This window comes from Coregonus lavaretus (genome assembly GCF_964263955.1).
Source record: "Coregonus lavaretus genome assembly, chromosome: 2".
Lineage (NCBI taxonomy): Eukaryota > Metazoa > Chordata > Actinopteri > Salmoniformes > Salmonidae > Coregonus > Coregonus lavaretus.
Window position 1 is genome coordinate 48,545,889 of NC_139989.1, and position 15,757 is coordinate 48,561,645.

Here is a 15,757-nt window from a genome sequence, read left to right on the forward strand (position 1 = left end):
ATCTAGCTGTAAACCTATAACATTCTTAAAAACAAAAAATAATAATCAAACGTATTGTATAAGACTTAAACTTAGATTTAAACCAAAAATATGCAATCATTAGCCTGCCTACAACTTCTACGCTGAGGAAATGCAAGTCTATCAGTTGCGTGCGCGTGCGTTGCTTCTCTACTCCCCTGGCACGCGCTCACGTAAACTAGAATCGGAAAAATGGTGGCCAGCGTCAGAGTGCAGAAGCTCCTCCGACGATACAAACTAGCGATTGCCGCCGCGTTAACGATTCTTCTGATTCAAGGGCTAGTGGTATGGAGTCTGAGAAGTCTCGAAGAGGGCGAGGCGGAGGTAAGAAAGCTTAATATGATTTTGGTTAGCTGGTTAAGATAAGATTTGGTCTCTAAAGCAAGCTAGCGTACTATGCTAACGTAAACGTTAGCTAGCTGTCTCTTGTACTGTAGCGAACTACAGTAAAGATACTGTAGTTAACCAAAGCTAGTTCGTAGGAAGCTTATTCCTTGTACGCGTATTATAGCTAGAATTGCAGATTTAAACCAACTCGCTAGTTAAACTACACTAGACTAGTTCAAGAATCAATAATACTTGAAGTGAACCACTTCTTTGTTTGGCCAACCTGTCTCCAGAATTCAGGTTAGACGTTTCCTGAGTATACGCATAATAACGTATGAGGGCATTTTGTTGTAAACTGTAAACTGCCAACCAGCTAACTAGCAAGCAAAACATTTAAAAACAGGGCACATTGTGTAGGCTCTCATTTCATTCTGTTGTGACTTGGCATGTCCTTGGATGAATGTTGATTGGTGCTGCGACTGTCACTTCAATTAGTATTGTGTGACTGTGTAGTGATGAAGATAACGGAAATACATGGCGAGGTTGATTATCTGGCTTGCCAACAGGATTAATAGATTCGGTGATTATTCAAAGTAGGTGTCAAGACTTGCGAGTATAATGTCAATTTATGACATGCAACGACTTGGAGCAAGCATATGGAATGTGCGGTCATGCTTCCCTCTGGCTCATCTTTCCTTGTTCTTGCACCAAGCTATCTGAGTTGGCTCATGATCCATTGCATACCATAGTCATCTTAGTCATTTACTCTCAGTTTAATTCACAATTTATTGGTCTTGATATAAGCATAGTAATTGACTTGCATTCTTTCCAAGTATAACATTAAACCTGAACTGTTTCTAGTTAAACAACGCATTTAGCCAATTTGGTCTATATTTTCTAAAGTACTGACTGAACTAGAGCTTCTGAACCGACCTATAACATACTTATCCATGGGAATCTTGGCTCTCCAATCTCACACACACACCTGGAACACTACCCTAGAGGCAGTGGCCTGGAACCTCCCATTTCTTCTTCAAATAAAGTCCTTGTGAGCTGTCAACAGATTTAGCCCCAGGGGCTTGCATTTAGTTATCATTTGAGGCATTGATACAGACTCAGCCTCAGGAATGTGTGCTGAAAGAGAGTCTGAAGTCCCGCTCTGCCTTTCATGATGTGACATGTGTTGCGTGTGTGCATAACCCTCCAGACTGATCAAATCAAATTGTATTGGTCACATAAACATATTTAGCAGATGTTATTGTGGGTGTAGTGAAATGCTTGTGTTCCTATCTCCAACAGTGCAGTAGTATCTAACAATTCACAACAATACACACATCTAAAAGTAAAATAATGGAATTAAGAAATATATAAATATTAGGACGAGCAAAGTGACCAGTGATTCCATGTCTATGTACATAGGGCAGCAGCCTCTAAGGTGCAGGGTTGAGTAACCAGGTGGTAGCCGGCTAGTGAAGGCTATTTAACAGTCTGATGGCCTTGAGATAGAAGCAGTTTTTCAGTCTCTCGGTCCCAGCTTTGATGCACCTGTACTGACCTCGCCTTCTAGATGGTAGCAGGGTGAACAGGCCGTGGCTCGGGTGGTCACACAGAGCTGTCTCACTGAACTGTGCATACGTGGAGGGAGAGGAAGCATCTAAGGAGGGCCCCAGAAAAGGCACTGTGCATAGGGTGGGTAGGTTTTCTCTGGAACTCTGTGTCTCTGGACTGTGTGTTTCACTGGTGATGTGTTAAATCTATATTATTTCTTGGAGTAAACCCACCATTAGCCATTCTCTGCTTAATGTGTTTCTATGCTACGTCCCTTATCGCAATCAAAAATATGTTATTACTTGGACCAATAGGAGCATTACATCAACCATCTGTCTGAATTTATAACAGCCAAGATGCAATGAATGCATTTCCCTTTGGACGGACACAGTGTAAACAGGAAATGTGACATGACATGAGATCGTCTTGAGAGCAGGATGTTCCTATTGTGACATCTAGTAGATTGCTTTAAATCAAATCAAATCAAATTGTATTTGTCACATGCGCCGAATACAACAGGTACCTTGCAGTGAAATGCTTACTTACAAGCCCTTAACCAACAATGCAGTTTTAAGAAAAATAAGTGTTAAGTAAACAATAGGTAAGTAAAAAAATAAAAGCAGTAGAAATAACAGTAGCAAGGCTATATACAGGCGGTACGGTACAGAGTCAATGTGCGGGGGCACCGGTTAGTCGAGGTAATTGAGGTAATATGTACATGTAGGTATAGTTAAAGTGACTATGCATAGATAATAAACAGAGCAGCAGCAGCATAAAAGAGGGGGGGAGGACAATGCAAATAGTCCGGGTAGCCATTTGATTAGATGTTCAGGAGTCTTATGGCTTGGGTGTAGAAGCTGTTAAGAAGCCTTTTGGACCTAGACTTGGTGCTCCGGTACCGCTTGACCGTGCGGTAGCAGAGAGAACAGTCTATGACTAGGGTGGCTGGAGTCTTTGACAATTTTTAGGGCCTTCCTCTGTTACTCTCCATGTTCATTCCATAAGGATGCATCCAGCTATTACCATCACTTCAGTCCTCAGTCCTGAGCCAGCCAGCTTAAACAAAGGCACATTTATACGCCCACCGCCCAATGGTGCAACATAATTTTGAACCTTGTACCAACCGCCTACTGAAATGTACCTTTTGTTAGGTAAATCATGTGATAAATGAGGTTATCGGGAGGCTGGAGGAGGGCTTTTTTCAGTTCCCGTGTGGCTCAGTTGGTAGAGCATTGCAACGCCATGGTTGTGGGTTCGATTCCCACGGGGGAACAGTATGAAAAATGTATGCACTCACTACTTTAAGTCCCCCTGGATAAGAGCGTCTGCTAAATGACTAAAATGGAGAAAAATATGTATTTAACACAATGGCAGTGGCCCTCCCCCTTCTGAGTGAGTGTGTGTATAGAGCTGGGGCCTATGCAGGGCTGAGTGAGTGGACTGAATCCCTCTCTGCTCAGTGGCCTCGATGTAACTCACATCTGCTCTAATCAGAAGCTTGCTGTGCATGTGTGAACACAAACACATGCATCCTATTATAGCCCCCACAGAAGAGGACTTGAGAAGAAGTGAAGAAAACCGCACCTTCTGTTCCGTCATCCCCAGTCAGTGGCTTCATAAAGAGCTGCTGGGGCATGCTGGTCCGCTCCCCTCACATGGAGATGAAGGCAGTGATATGGCTTCAACTAATTGGAAAGAAAAAAAGAAAAGAAACCCGCCTCTGATGTGAGAGCGTTAATTAAAAAGTGTGAAAAATTGTGAAAAGTTTAATTGAAATTGCTGTGTTTCTCTACAATATGATAACATTGCCCAAGTCCACATAACATTTGGTAGATGTTTGAACCAGTGAACCACCAGTAGAGTAACACTCTTTTAAAATATGGATTTTTTGCCCTATGATGCTTTTCAATAGACTCCTTGAATTAAAACACATTCAATGGGGCTGGGCTGTAACATCATTGTGGACAAATGGTTTTTTAACTGGAACAGCATTTGTGGTGCACTGGGCGATCAGGAGCTGTGTTGTGTGGGTTGGCGACTGGCTGGCAGACTGGCACTGGTCTATCTCCCTGCCTTGTGCTGTCTGTCCCAGGCCATAGCCTCTGTTCCCACAGTCTGTGCTCTGGTCTGTCTCTGTGCCAGCGCCGTGTGGTGAGGGCCCACTCAGGGCCATGCCCACTCCCTGTTTTTCTATCCCCTCTCCAGGTGCATATTTTGGGGCCCTTCTGTACAATTCCAATAAGCCAGCGTGGTAAGCTGTGATATTGTCCTGCCAGAAGTGAAAATAGCTGGGGGGTTGCTGCTTTCGATGCATCCATTTGTGGATGCCCCATTTTTTGCATTCCAATAAGAGTGTGGTGAGAAGTTATGTTTCCCTGTTTATCTCCACTAACCACCAGAAACACCCTTAGAGCCAGAAGAGTCATGATGGTTTTTTGTCTTATGTTTTTACTTAGTTGCTCAGAATGTGAATGAAGGGATAGACCTTAAAAAAACGTGGTTTTGAAACTTGCATCACATTCAGGCACATCAAAAAATGTAACCTAGTTGTGTACCATTCCTTTTGGGATCCACAGATAAACAAGATGAACAGGAAGGCTTTGCTCTGAGAGGCTTTACTGTTGACTTTTGATTTCTCTGTCCAAAGTCTTGCTTTGAAATCAAATTATTTGCTCAGTGAAATCTTTTTTTCAAATGTAAGATACAACAGTCTCACTGAGGGAAAAAATAACATTGTGACTGGAGTGTCCCTGCCCCCCCCCCCCCCCCCCGCCCCCAAACCACACACACCCTCCTCCCAAGGTAGTGTTGGTGGAGGGCCATTGCTGTGCACTGTAGAGTTGAAGTGGCAGGGGCTTAGGGCTGGGTGCTGAAGTGGGCAGCGCTGCGCTCAGCGCTCCTGGGGTTGCAGGGGTGGCTGCTGATAAGGCCACTTGGCCTCTGGCCGACAGTGATCTTATTGGGCAGCTCAGAGCGTGGCAGCCCTCCAGCTCCCCCTGCCTGCCTGCCTGCCTGTCTGTCTGTCTGTCTGTCGTTGCCCATTTACAGGCCTCACTAATTACTCCTCAGAGGACTTCTCTGTCTGTCACACACACATATATACATACACACACTCCCCGCAGTGCTCTGATAAGGACTCTCATTGTAGATGTGAGCATATGCCCAATTTCATGTGGTGTGACTGATTGTCCATGCATGCGCTGTGTGCGCTCTGTGCTGTGCGTTTATTGAGGTCACCGCGGTGAATCACTGCCTTCATTACCCATCTGTATGTTGTGCCTTCTCTGATTACTTCCACAAAAGGAAGAGGGGGGGCTAAAAATAACCCTGAGCAAAAACAAAACACACTGTAAACATATCTCGCCTCTGGTGCTCCTGCTCTGTTGTCGTCTTGTTTTGGTTGTTCTTAGAGGGTGAATCATCTTCTCGTTTCACAAACACTCTTCCTAATAATTTGATTGGTCCCAGTATGTTGTGTAGTGTATCGACAGGAAAGGAGGAGAATGAGAATCTTCTCTGTGCTAACTCTCTCCCCCCTCCCCAGAGGAAAACACGTCGGTCTAAGCTGCCTGACCACAACAGCCAGGACCCCAAAAGGGAGGCGGTGGGCTGGGAGAGACAGAACGCCTTGTCTGGGAGGAGCGGGGCCCGATGGAACAGCAGGCTGGAGAGGACGGGGGCCACGGCCGCCAGCGCCCTCCGGAGGGGCAACAAGCGCCGGGGGAAGCCCACCGTCAGGGTGAAGGTGCCCCTGGGCCAGGGGGTAGGGGTAGCAGCTGACGGTGTTCCTCCCCACGACCCCTCCAGCAGCCGTAACTTCACTGATACCCGGGGCGGAGGGGAGGGGGCGGCCAGACTACCCCCTCCAGCCATGCCAGGGGAACCGGGCAGCGTGGAGGGGGCACCCCATGCCCCCAGCAGCGACTTTGTGCCCAAGTGTGACATCATGGGCAAGGATGCCCTGTCAGCCCTGCACCGCGCCGGCTCGCGGCAGTGCCGGCAGGAGATCGCCAACATTGTGTGCCAGCATCAGGCCGGGCAGCTCATGCCAAGGGCACTGCCTCAGTTCTGCCCGCAGCACGGTGAGACACACCCCTACCTAGCCATCATTCCTCTAGGGATCAGAGACTAACAGTACATGCAGACAGCCCACACACTGCAGACTCTTAATGATCTATTGGATATTTTTTCTCCCTGGTACATTTTTCATTTATGCCTTGAAGTGCCCCCCAAGGCTAAATCAATGCATGAATATTACATTTGCAGTTCCATTTCTTGTTTTAATGTAAAATGATTTCCTTTGCAAAAACATAGATGTCTGTGAATGTACTCTTTTGGCAGCTCCCACCCCCCCACCCCTCATCCACCTGTACAGTAGGGGTTTGAGGACTACCTATTTTCCATTATCGGACTGTTAATCAGTCCCATGTGTATCATCCAAAGAGTCTGTATCCAGAGGCTCATTCCCATGATCCTCTCTCTCATCCTGTGTGTTGTGTCCTCATCCCAGGTTTTTCCAGCCCGGTCCAGACAGCTGATGAGCTGGACAATGACCTGTCCAAAGTGGAGAACCCAGTCAGGGTAGCCTTCGTCCTGGTGGTCCACGGCCGGGCCATCAGACAGCTCAAACGCCTCATCAAAGCCATATACCACCGAGACCACTTCTACTACATCCACGTGGACAAGGTAACTACTGGCAGACATACACACTATACTGTGATTGGTTCAAGAAGGATTTCATCTTGAATAAAAACATTCAATAAAAATTGTTCACAAAAAAAGGATTACTTAGTTGGAACTTTCCTAGATGCACCATACAGTCTCTTATGGCTGGAAATTGTATTTTGTCATTTGGATGTTCAGGATCAAATAATCACACAAAGGTCATACAGAGGGGGTACGATTAAGCTTATGCTTTATCGTACTCCGCATGTTTCTTGTTAGCTTATGAGGACGCCTTGATATGTAGAATTGCGTCTCTGCTTCTCATATGCTGGCAGGAGGTCTAACCTGGAGGGTCCCGCTGACTCGTACATGCTTGATGAGGTCACTGTGTTTTTCATGTGTAGTAGAGTCTATAATAACCCTCAGGTAAGGAAGTGGTTGGAGGATTAGTCAGGATAGAGGGGTTTGTCTGGTTGCTGTAGGAGAAGTGGGAGCTATAAGAGGGGGATGTCTACACAGGTTGCTCACCCCAGCTCCTGGTAGCATGTATACACAGCTGCAGAGCCATAGAGCTCAGAGCAACAGTTTAACACTGCAGAGTAGAAGGGAAGGGAAAGCATTGATAAATGAGGAGTCAATGGGCTCCCACCGTTGAGACTACACTAGACGCTAACGACCCACCACCTTATCGCTCCTCTCACTGGGACGGGTAGGCAGGCGCCTTGAGGGATGGGACAGGATGGAAAGCAGGTCAGGTTGTTCTGGAGTCCTTCCGCCAGGCAGCCCTCCTCTCTCTACCTGCCCAGCAGAGCAGGCCACTCTCTCCCTGTGTTAGCCTGGAGCTGGGCCCTGTCACAACACTTTCTACCTGCTCCTCTTCTCATCGCAAGAATCTCATCTCTCATACCTTCAGGCCTGTTGTCACCAACCCTGCTGCAGCCCCCCCATCCATCTTTCCCTCTGAATGTTTAATGGTCTTCTTTACGGTTTGGAAGTAGCCTCTTAGCTGAGTTCTTCTCATTCTTTCTTCATGTCCTGCTGTCAGAAGAACCTACAGCTATTTCATACCAGTAGATTCTATTGATTTCTTTGCACGTGCCTGTTTTAATAATTCAATATGAAACTGATTATGGCAGTAGGCAGATTATGTTACCTTAAGGTGTTTACATGTCCTAATAATTCAAAAAATTGCTCAGAAAACCAGGTGTTTTAATCGGCTTATGCTTACTTCGATTTTGACTGTACGCTCATTAAGATAAGCAGAGTAAGGTGTTTACATGACTAATGCATAATTTGCCAACTGCCATAATCAGTTTAATATCAGATTATTACTGTGCATGTAAATGTCTCCTAACCCCCCCAGCGCTCCAACTACCTGCATCGGGAGGTGCTTCAGATCGCCCAGCAGTACCCCAATGTGCGTGCCACGCCCTGGCGCATGGTGACCATCTGGGGCGGTGCCAGCCTGCTGAAGGCCTACCTGCGCAGCATGCAGGACCTGCTCTCCATGCTGGACTGGAATTGGGACTTCTTCATCAACCTCAGTGCCACTGACTTCCCCACCAGGTCAGTGACTATAACACCACTGTCATATGATTGGCTTTGAAACTATTGTTTAATGTTTATTATGGTTAATTGACATATGTGTGATGAAGACTTGATCTCAATCAAAATGCTCCACAATATGATCACATTTGTAATATCTGTATTCCTCCTACCACACAACTCTCAATCTGTTTAGAAGAAACGTGCTCTGGATTTGTATTTTCATTTGTGCCTGTCTGAGCCTTTCATCTGTTGCGGAGCTTTTTGGTCTCACTGCGATTTTATTCAATTATTCCGTTGACCTGCAGTGACTTTGACTCCTATAGCTACAAGATAAAGGAGAGCCACGTCTCCTGCTAGTTGAAAGCCCAGACTGTCATGGACTGTTTTGGTCACTGATGCACAGAGACAGACTGCTAAATCGCCTCTTTCTTGTCAATCAGTTCTGGGGTGGATTTCTGAGGCCCTTCTGAGCTGCTTCCAGAGCAGTGGCCAATCATCCTGAACCGTCCCAGGGTTTAAAGGGGGGGAATAAACGGGAATACTTGGATGCACACAGAGGAGCCGCCGCTGCCTCCCAAATCCTGCCGACAGCGGCTAATTCCACCCAGGGAAAGTCCTCGCGCCACGCTCCAGTCAGCGTTTTATTCCCAACCTAATCCTCTCCTCTTCTTTTTTCCTTCACTCCTTTCTTTCTGTCTTCTCCTCGGCCTATCGCCTTCCGGCAGGACCAACGATGAACTGGTGGCTTTTCTGTCACAGCACAGAGACCAGAACTTCCTCAAGTCACATGGGCGGGAGAACGCGAGGTAGGGCGCTTAGTTAGGAAACCTCTGACTCACAGCCTCGTCAGTCTGTCTGACACACTTGGCTCTTACTGTTAGTGTCTGACACCGCTCACATCGGCTGAGATTTTCCTCCACTGCTCTTCTCATCAAGCTTAGCTTCACTCAGTATGATGTAATGGTTAAGCTTTCATATTGGAGGAGAGGACTAAGATGTTGGAAGGGAAAATTAAAGGAATGATGATTATGATGTAAAGCTTCTGTTTGATGTTTATTTCCCATATAGTCAAGGACAGCTCTCTGACAAACTATTTAAGATCAGTTATTATTGCTGATTATTATTGCTGAAGTTAGGTAACAGGTTGTCAATGAACTTGCTTGGTAAAGTAGTGGTTAGATAAATGAATAACTCTTAATCACTGTTCTTCCCTGTGTAGTGTTAATTTTGGCAGCTATTTTAGATTTAGTCTTAGTCTTTTGACTAAAATAGCTTTAACTTTTACTAAAATTACACATTTTAGTAATTTCATCCTTCATAGTTTTAGTTATCAGTTTACTAACACTCTAGACTGAAGTGGCCGCCTGGTAGCTGTGTGTGGGAGAGCCGGGCAGATCAGCTCAATCAGCATGCGCAACTGAAAGACCAATGAGAGGATTGCATTATATTATGCAAAGGCTGTTTCTGATTGGACAAAACAGATCAAAAGGAAAAATAGGTTGTTGACTAATTTATTTTGTCATAGTTATTGTTGACGAAATGAACACTGCCTGTGACCTCCAGGTTCATAAAGAAGCAGGGTCTGGACCGGCTGTTCCATGAGTGTGACAACCACATGTGGCGGCTGGGTGAGCGGACCATCCCTGAGGGCCTGGAGGTGTCTGGGGGCTCTGACTGGTTCTCCCTCACCAGGCGCTTCGTAGAGTACGTCATCAACTCCCAGGATGAGCTGGTGGCGGGCCTGAAACAGTTCTACACCTACGCCCTGCTCCCCGCTGAGGTAATGGACAGGGAAAATGATGATGGTGAAATGTAGTGGTGAAGATGACAATGTGACTGCTTCAGTCACAGCCTCTCTGGGCATTAGAGGTGCTAGACTGAAGAGGGGGTCACAGAGCGTTTAGCTGCCAGTTAAAGTGGGTTGGTTGAGGTCATATCTTAGTATTGAATGTTGTACACTAGAGTCAAAAGTATTGATTTGATGTTTTGAAACATGTCTGGATTGTCTTCATTGTTCAGGAATCCCTGTGGAGATGGTGAAATGTTGCAATTCTATTTACAGTAAATGCCACATAACCCAGTGTTTGAAATATTAATATAATCCCTCCTCTCTGTTCCAGTCCTTCTTCCACACAGTGCTGGGGAACAGTCACATGTGTGACTCTCTGGTGGACAACAACCTGCGTGTAACCAACTGGAACAGGAAGCTGGGCTGTAAGTGTCAGTACAAACACATAGTGGACTGGTGCGGCTGCTCCCCCAACGACTTCAAACCACAGGACCTCATCAGGATACAGGTCAGTCAGCCAGCCAGCCAGGAGAGGGCACTGTTGTACCCATCATGAGTTCAAATTGAGTGTCCTTAACTGCTGCACTCCTCCTCAGCCAACAAGTGTAGTATTTAACCTTGATTCTCATGTGTTCATTCCCCCACAGCAACTGACCCGGCCCACGTTCTTTGCCCGTAAGTTTGAGTCCATGGTGAACCAGGAGGCTATAGACATCCTGGACACCCACCTGTATGGGCACTACGCCCCAGGGACGGTGGCCATCAAGGCCTACTGGGAGAGCCTGTTTGAGCGGGCGGATGGGGTGGGCTCCCTCAGTGACGTGGCCCTCACGGCCTACTCCTCCTTCTTCCGCCTGGGCCTCAGGAGCCTGGAGAGCAGCCAGACCAGCCTGGATACCTGCAAGTGAGGCCCTGCCCTGAATACTACAATCTTTCCAAATGGTAGATTCAGAGTGGAATATTTCACTATTACTTAGGCTAGTTGAGGCTCAATAGATAGATTTCTTCAAAAGAAGGACAACTTAAGTCCAGGTTTAATTATTGATATACACACTAAACAGATATCTCAATTTATTTGACCTTCTCATATTGTCTATTCAAATATCTCTTCCTCCTTTTGTGCAGGTATGAGCCAATAGGCTACCCGGTGTCGGTGCACCTGTATTTCTACGACGAGCGTTTCCAGGGCTACCTGGTCCGTCAGGAGGTGCAGAACGTGGGGTCAAGGGTCAGGGAAACGGTGGAGGTGTGGGCCGTGCCTCAGGCCACCATGCAGCTGGAGAAAACCCTCAGGGAGTTTGAGAGGCTCAAGAACCTGGAGGTGGGTTGGAGCTGAGATAGATAGATAGTTAGATGTCTGTCTGTCTGTATTTCTATGGGTATTGTGTACAGTCAAGGTTGTTGCAGTTTAGATAGTGGTGTATGGCAAGGGCTGAGACTACGGATGAACACGTTTGTGGACCTAGTTTGATGATGAAATACCCATATCTACTGTAGTCTAGATGTTGGATACAAATTAAGAAGTTAGAATACCATTAGTACAACAAGGATACAAGACTGCCCTAACACATTGATGTAAAATGTCTGTGTCTGCTTATTTTTCCCCCTCAGGTGGGCACAGAGTGGGACCCCAAGGAGAGAATCTTCCGGAACTTCGGCGGTGTGATCGGGCCGCTGGACGAGCCGGTGGCGGTACAGAGGTGGGTGAGGGGGCCCAACCTCACTGCTACCATCGTGTGGATCGACCCCGCCCAGACGGTGGCGGCATCTTATGACATCAGCGTGGATGTGGATGCAGAGTACACGCAGTACAAGCCCCCGCTGCAGCGGCCGCTCCGCCCCGGGGCCTGGACAGTCAGGGTGCTCAGGCTGTGGGAGCGCGTGGCCGAGGCTCGCTTCGTCGTCATGCCCCTGGCCTTCAAAGGACGAGAGCCACTACGCCAAGGTGAGCCTGGTGGTTTGAGGGTCGGGTAGTTCATCGATACTTTTTACCAGGAAGTGAAGTGGTTCCAAAGAGAGTTTAGTTCAGGGTAGTTCGCCCCTTTGATGTTCTGTTTGATTCAGTGCAGCCATTCAGCCTCCTTATCCAATTCAACTCACTAGAAGACTTGTCTCAGTATGTATTTATGTATCTGATGAGGATGTTGTGAACTGATCCCTAACATTCCTCTCTTCCCTTTCTTCCTCCCCCTGCCACCCTGCCTGATCCAGAGGAGGACAGCTGGCTGCACGCGGGGCCACCAGGCAACCTGTACCTAGAGCAGGGCTTCCAGCAGCTGAGATCTGTTCTGAAGCTGCCCCCCCAGGAGCCTGCCCTGCAGGAGGCCCAGCAGAGGGCCCAGCTGGTAGGCAAGCCCCTGGATGCCTGGGTGGACAGCACCGTGGGGGCCTTCTGGGTGACCGGGGACCTGTGCTCCACCCAGCCCTCCCCGGGCCCCTGCCCTTCCCTGGGCCCCTGCACCAAGTCCACCTGGAGCTCCCTCGCCCCAGACCCCAAGTCAGAACTTGGCCCTGTCAAAGGTGACGGCCGGATCAGGTAGCCCCCCGGAGAGGAGGCATGCTGGACTACATTAGAGAGGGAGAGGAGAGGATATGTGAGCCCTGAGGAGAGAGGGGAGAGTGGGGTCTGGTCTCTGAGGCAAACTCATAGCTCATAGAGCACCTAAATAGACAAGGCTTCTCCCTACATATGCTGAGGTGTGGCTATGCTCTCAGTTTAGAGGCTACATGGCCTTTTCAGAGAAGATGCGTGCTGGAAATGTGCACATGAAGACTGCAAGACAAAGGATTTTTTTGTGTTCAAACGTCATTGCATCGTTACATGGACGATTTCTGTTATGTTATCTGTCTGCACATAAGTCTTCATTCAGGGTTTCTCTGGGTAGAACTTTGGAAAGAGGAGAACCCCACCCGCATATGTTCGAACTCTGTTCAGTGCACAGTTTTCTTCTGCTTTAAGGAATGTAAAGCAGTGGCCAACATTTTGACAGTGGCTAAATGCTGTGTTGTATTGTCAGAGGGGAGTGGGCCCTCTGGACTAGGATCTTCATGCTTATTTTCAAGCATTATTATCAGAACTTCAGCAGCAGATGGAGGAAGTGCACTTTACTGTAAGACTGTAAGGTTACGCAGGACAGGGTCGATCACTAGTTGGAGAACGACAACGAGGAGGAGTAGGAGCTTAAAAGGTCACGGTGGAGGTCGTCACAATGGTGACATGGCGTCCTCTTCCCTTCGCTTACTTACATGTCTTTGTAGAAAAGTGCTGCTAGAACATATCTGGAGCAGCTAGCTCACCTGGAGGTGGAAGAATGGTACCAGCTGGGACACAACAATCAGTTACAGTTGGGAGAGAGTCCTCTTCTCTCATGAGTTCTGTTTACTGTGACATGTTTTTGAATGTTTGTTTTGTTTGTTTCTTGAACATTGAAATGTGAAATGTCTTTGTTGTCCATGATCACTGCAAAGCAAAGTCACCGGGGGTTTTGTGTGTCAGAGGAAGTGCCTAATTGATGTGGGTAATATTCAAGGCTACAGTGGCCTGGCTCTCCTGTGTTGTGTCATCATCATATTCACAGTGGACTACGTCCCTTCTCAATGGGTCTACTCATAGTTATGCTATATAGGCCTAGCCAGAGCCATATATTTAGAGTTAGGCAAACTTTTAGAATTTTGAATATTGTTCTAATTGTAGACAGTCATGCAATTGCATCATAATGCAGAAACTTTATTGGCCCAACTCTCTAAATACATGGCTCTGGGCCTAGCTGCCTCTTCTCTATCAGTGTATATGCAGTGCAGTACTGTCCATGCTGTCTATGCTCTGTATGCCAACAAAGTGAAGACTCCTCTGTTATCTACTGTACCTACCACTTTAATGTTAATGTTTGTCCATAAGCATTTCTACAACTGAAACTCCCGCCCAAGAGTGGTCAACTACTATTTCACGGCCTGGTCAAGAAATCAAAGCTGCCTTTACTTTGTTTGTTAATATGAACTGTTTATAATGGGAGAATAGCTTCAAGATGTGCAAATATTGCCTTTTTAGACAATTATGAAACCCTACCCTATACCTTAGTTTTTAATTGTAATGTTTTAAAACTAAACTGGCTGAAACCCCTACTTATGTAGTTTTTTTCAGTCTCTCTGCCACTATATGAGTTTACAAGTGACCTTGTTTCCCTTGCAAACTTGCTTCAGTGAAGCCTCCGTTTAACAGAAAGAATAGCAGAGCCCCGTTTAGTGTAAATGGAATAGGCTATTACTATTTTTGACTTTTAGTCTTTGAGAAATATATATTTGTCCATCCATTCAATATCAACCCCTCTGTCAAACTGAGAAACACTTCTTGTATTATTTTTTGGACGTGTCATCCTTCATTCAATGTCACTTGAAACAGATCCTCTCCTGGATCTTCCATCCATGCTGTATCACCCCACAGCCCACTCATGACTCACTCTGATGATGATGACATAGTGGCAATGGCTCTCTCGCTGAGGCATGACAATGCTGGACTGGAGAGGGGAGTGCTGGCCAATCACAGAACGCCTCTGGTAAAACTGACATGACAACAGGTTGACTGGTGGCACAATAAAAAACAAATACAAAAATCTAATCTGGTCCAGTCATGCTTTTTTAGGGTATTTAGTTTGACTCGGTTTTGACTAGAATGAAATGTATTCTGCTAGTGAGTAATGTCAGTGCTTTATGGCATTATTTTAACAGGTTTCCAAGGCTCTCTGAGAGGCTGGATAGTATCAATAATCATTAACCAAGAGGTCATGTGTTCAGGTGTGAAATTAGTCATTGATATACAATATATTATTTCGGTCACAATGACTAGTTTAAAAGCAGGTTTAGGATATGACTCAATATGCCTCATCCATCCCTCAAAAGTACATAGCTAAATCGCAGTAATCCCAAAGAGAAGACACGTGATGCTTTGCGTCTGAAGAAAGGCGCTCTCCATGGTGCTGAACACGATGCACATCCTCCACTTCACCGCACGCATGGTTTCATAAATAGTATAGCACCTCCGTGTTCACTTCTAGTAGGAGCGCTTTGCTTTAAATTTTTATTCGACTCTGCGGAAATGATCCCCCTAGGTGGCTATAATTCTTGCCAGGAGCATCAGTATCAAAGCTGCAAGTGCAAGGGATTTAGAGCTAGACAAGGAGGGGGCGGTGAGTGTAGAGAAGAGTGACAGCAAACGAGAGAGAGCGGGGAAGGGAGATAAAGTTATTGCAGCGACGTATCTAAAAGCCCCGCTTAAAAAAAAAAAACTCGACAAAAATATTCTATTGGAACGAATAAATGGGAACAAATAAGGAGATGGATATCATTATGGAGAATACCCCTGAAATGGAATGTGTTGACCAGGGCGAGGCTCTTCACTCAGACAGTGCCTATGGGTCATCTGCGGTGGACACGGATACAGAGGACTGCCTGACTCCCCTCGAGATCACTTTCCCCTATAACGAGGACCTAATGCACAAGGTGATTAGGCTACTTTTTCATAACTTCACTTAACACTTAGGCTAATTTAAAATCACCAAAGAGACTGAACTCGCATAAGATGATGTGCTAAATTGGCCAATACTATTGGGGTAGCCTATCTTTATATACAGAATCTGTACTCTTTGTACTCTTTTATAAATATATATTTTAAGTATTTTATATTTAAGTATGTCTTTCTGTAATAGTTTGAAAGTAAACTCTTCTGTCTGCGTGAACAATGCCTTCATTATGTGACATGGGAGGTCCTACAACAGTCCACATTATACTTGAGTGGATATTTCAGATGTATGTGTAATGTAGAGGTAATAATCTCAAAGTTGGACTGACTATGTAGGTAAGCATTTT

General features: G+C 46.2%; 1 protein-coding gene across 1 annotated transcript; it reads left to right on the forward strand.

Annotated features, from left to right (window-relative positions):
* The first annotated feature begins 201 nt into the window (after positions 1–201).
* LOC311105301 (xylosyltransferase 2-like) lies at positions 202–14,497 on the forward strand. Its single transcript, XM_084147401.1, has 11 exons — positions 202–342; positions 5,438–5,975; positions 6,404–6,579; positions 7,922–8,124; positions 8,832–8,912; positions 9,670–9,886; positions 10,227–10,403; positions 10,543–10,799; positions 11,021–11,216; positions 11,507–11,840; positions 12,107–14,497. The coding sequence occupies exons 1-11, from the start codon at positions 211–213 to the stop codon at positions 12,433–12,435; spliced, it is 2,640 nt and encodes an 879-aa protein (XP_084003527.1). The 5' UTR covers positions 202–210; the 3' UTR covers positions 12,436–14,497.
* Positions 14,498–15,757: the final 1,260 nt, after the last annotated feature.

Excerpts from the sequence above, each read along its gene's own strand:
- LOC311105301 (XM_084147401.1), top strand. The coding sequence starts at position 211 with ATGGTGGCCAGCGTCAGAGTGCAGAAGCTCCTCCGACGATACAAACTA. Across the intron at positions 343-5,437 it reads TCGAAGAGGGCGAGGCGGAG|AGGAAAACACGTCGGTCTAA; the intron begins GTAAGAAAGCTT and ends CCCCCTCCCCAG. Across the intron at positions 8,913-9,669 it reads CATGGGCGGGAGAACGCGAG|GTTCATAAAGAAGCAGGGTC; the intron begins GTAGGGCGCTTA and ends TGTGACCTCCAG.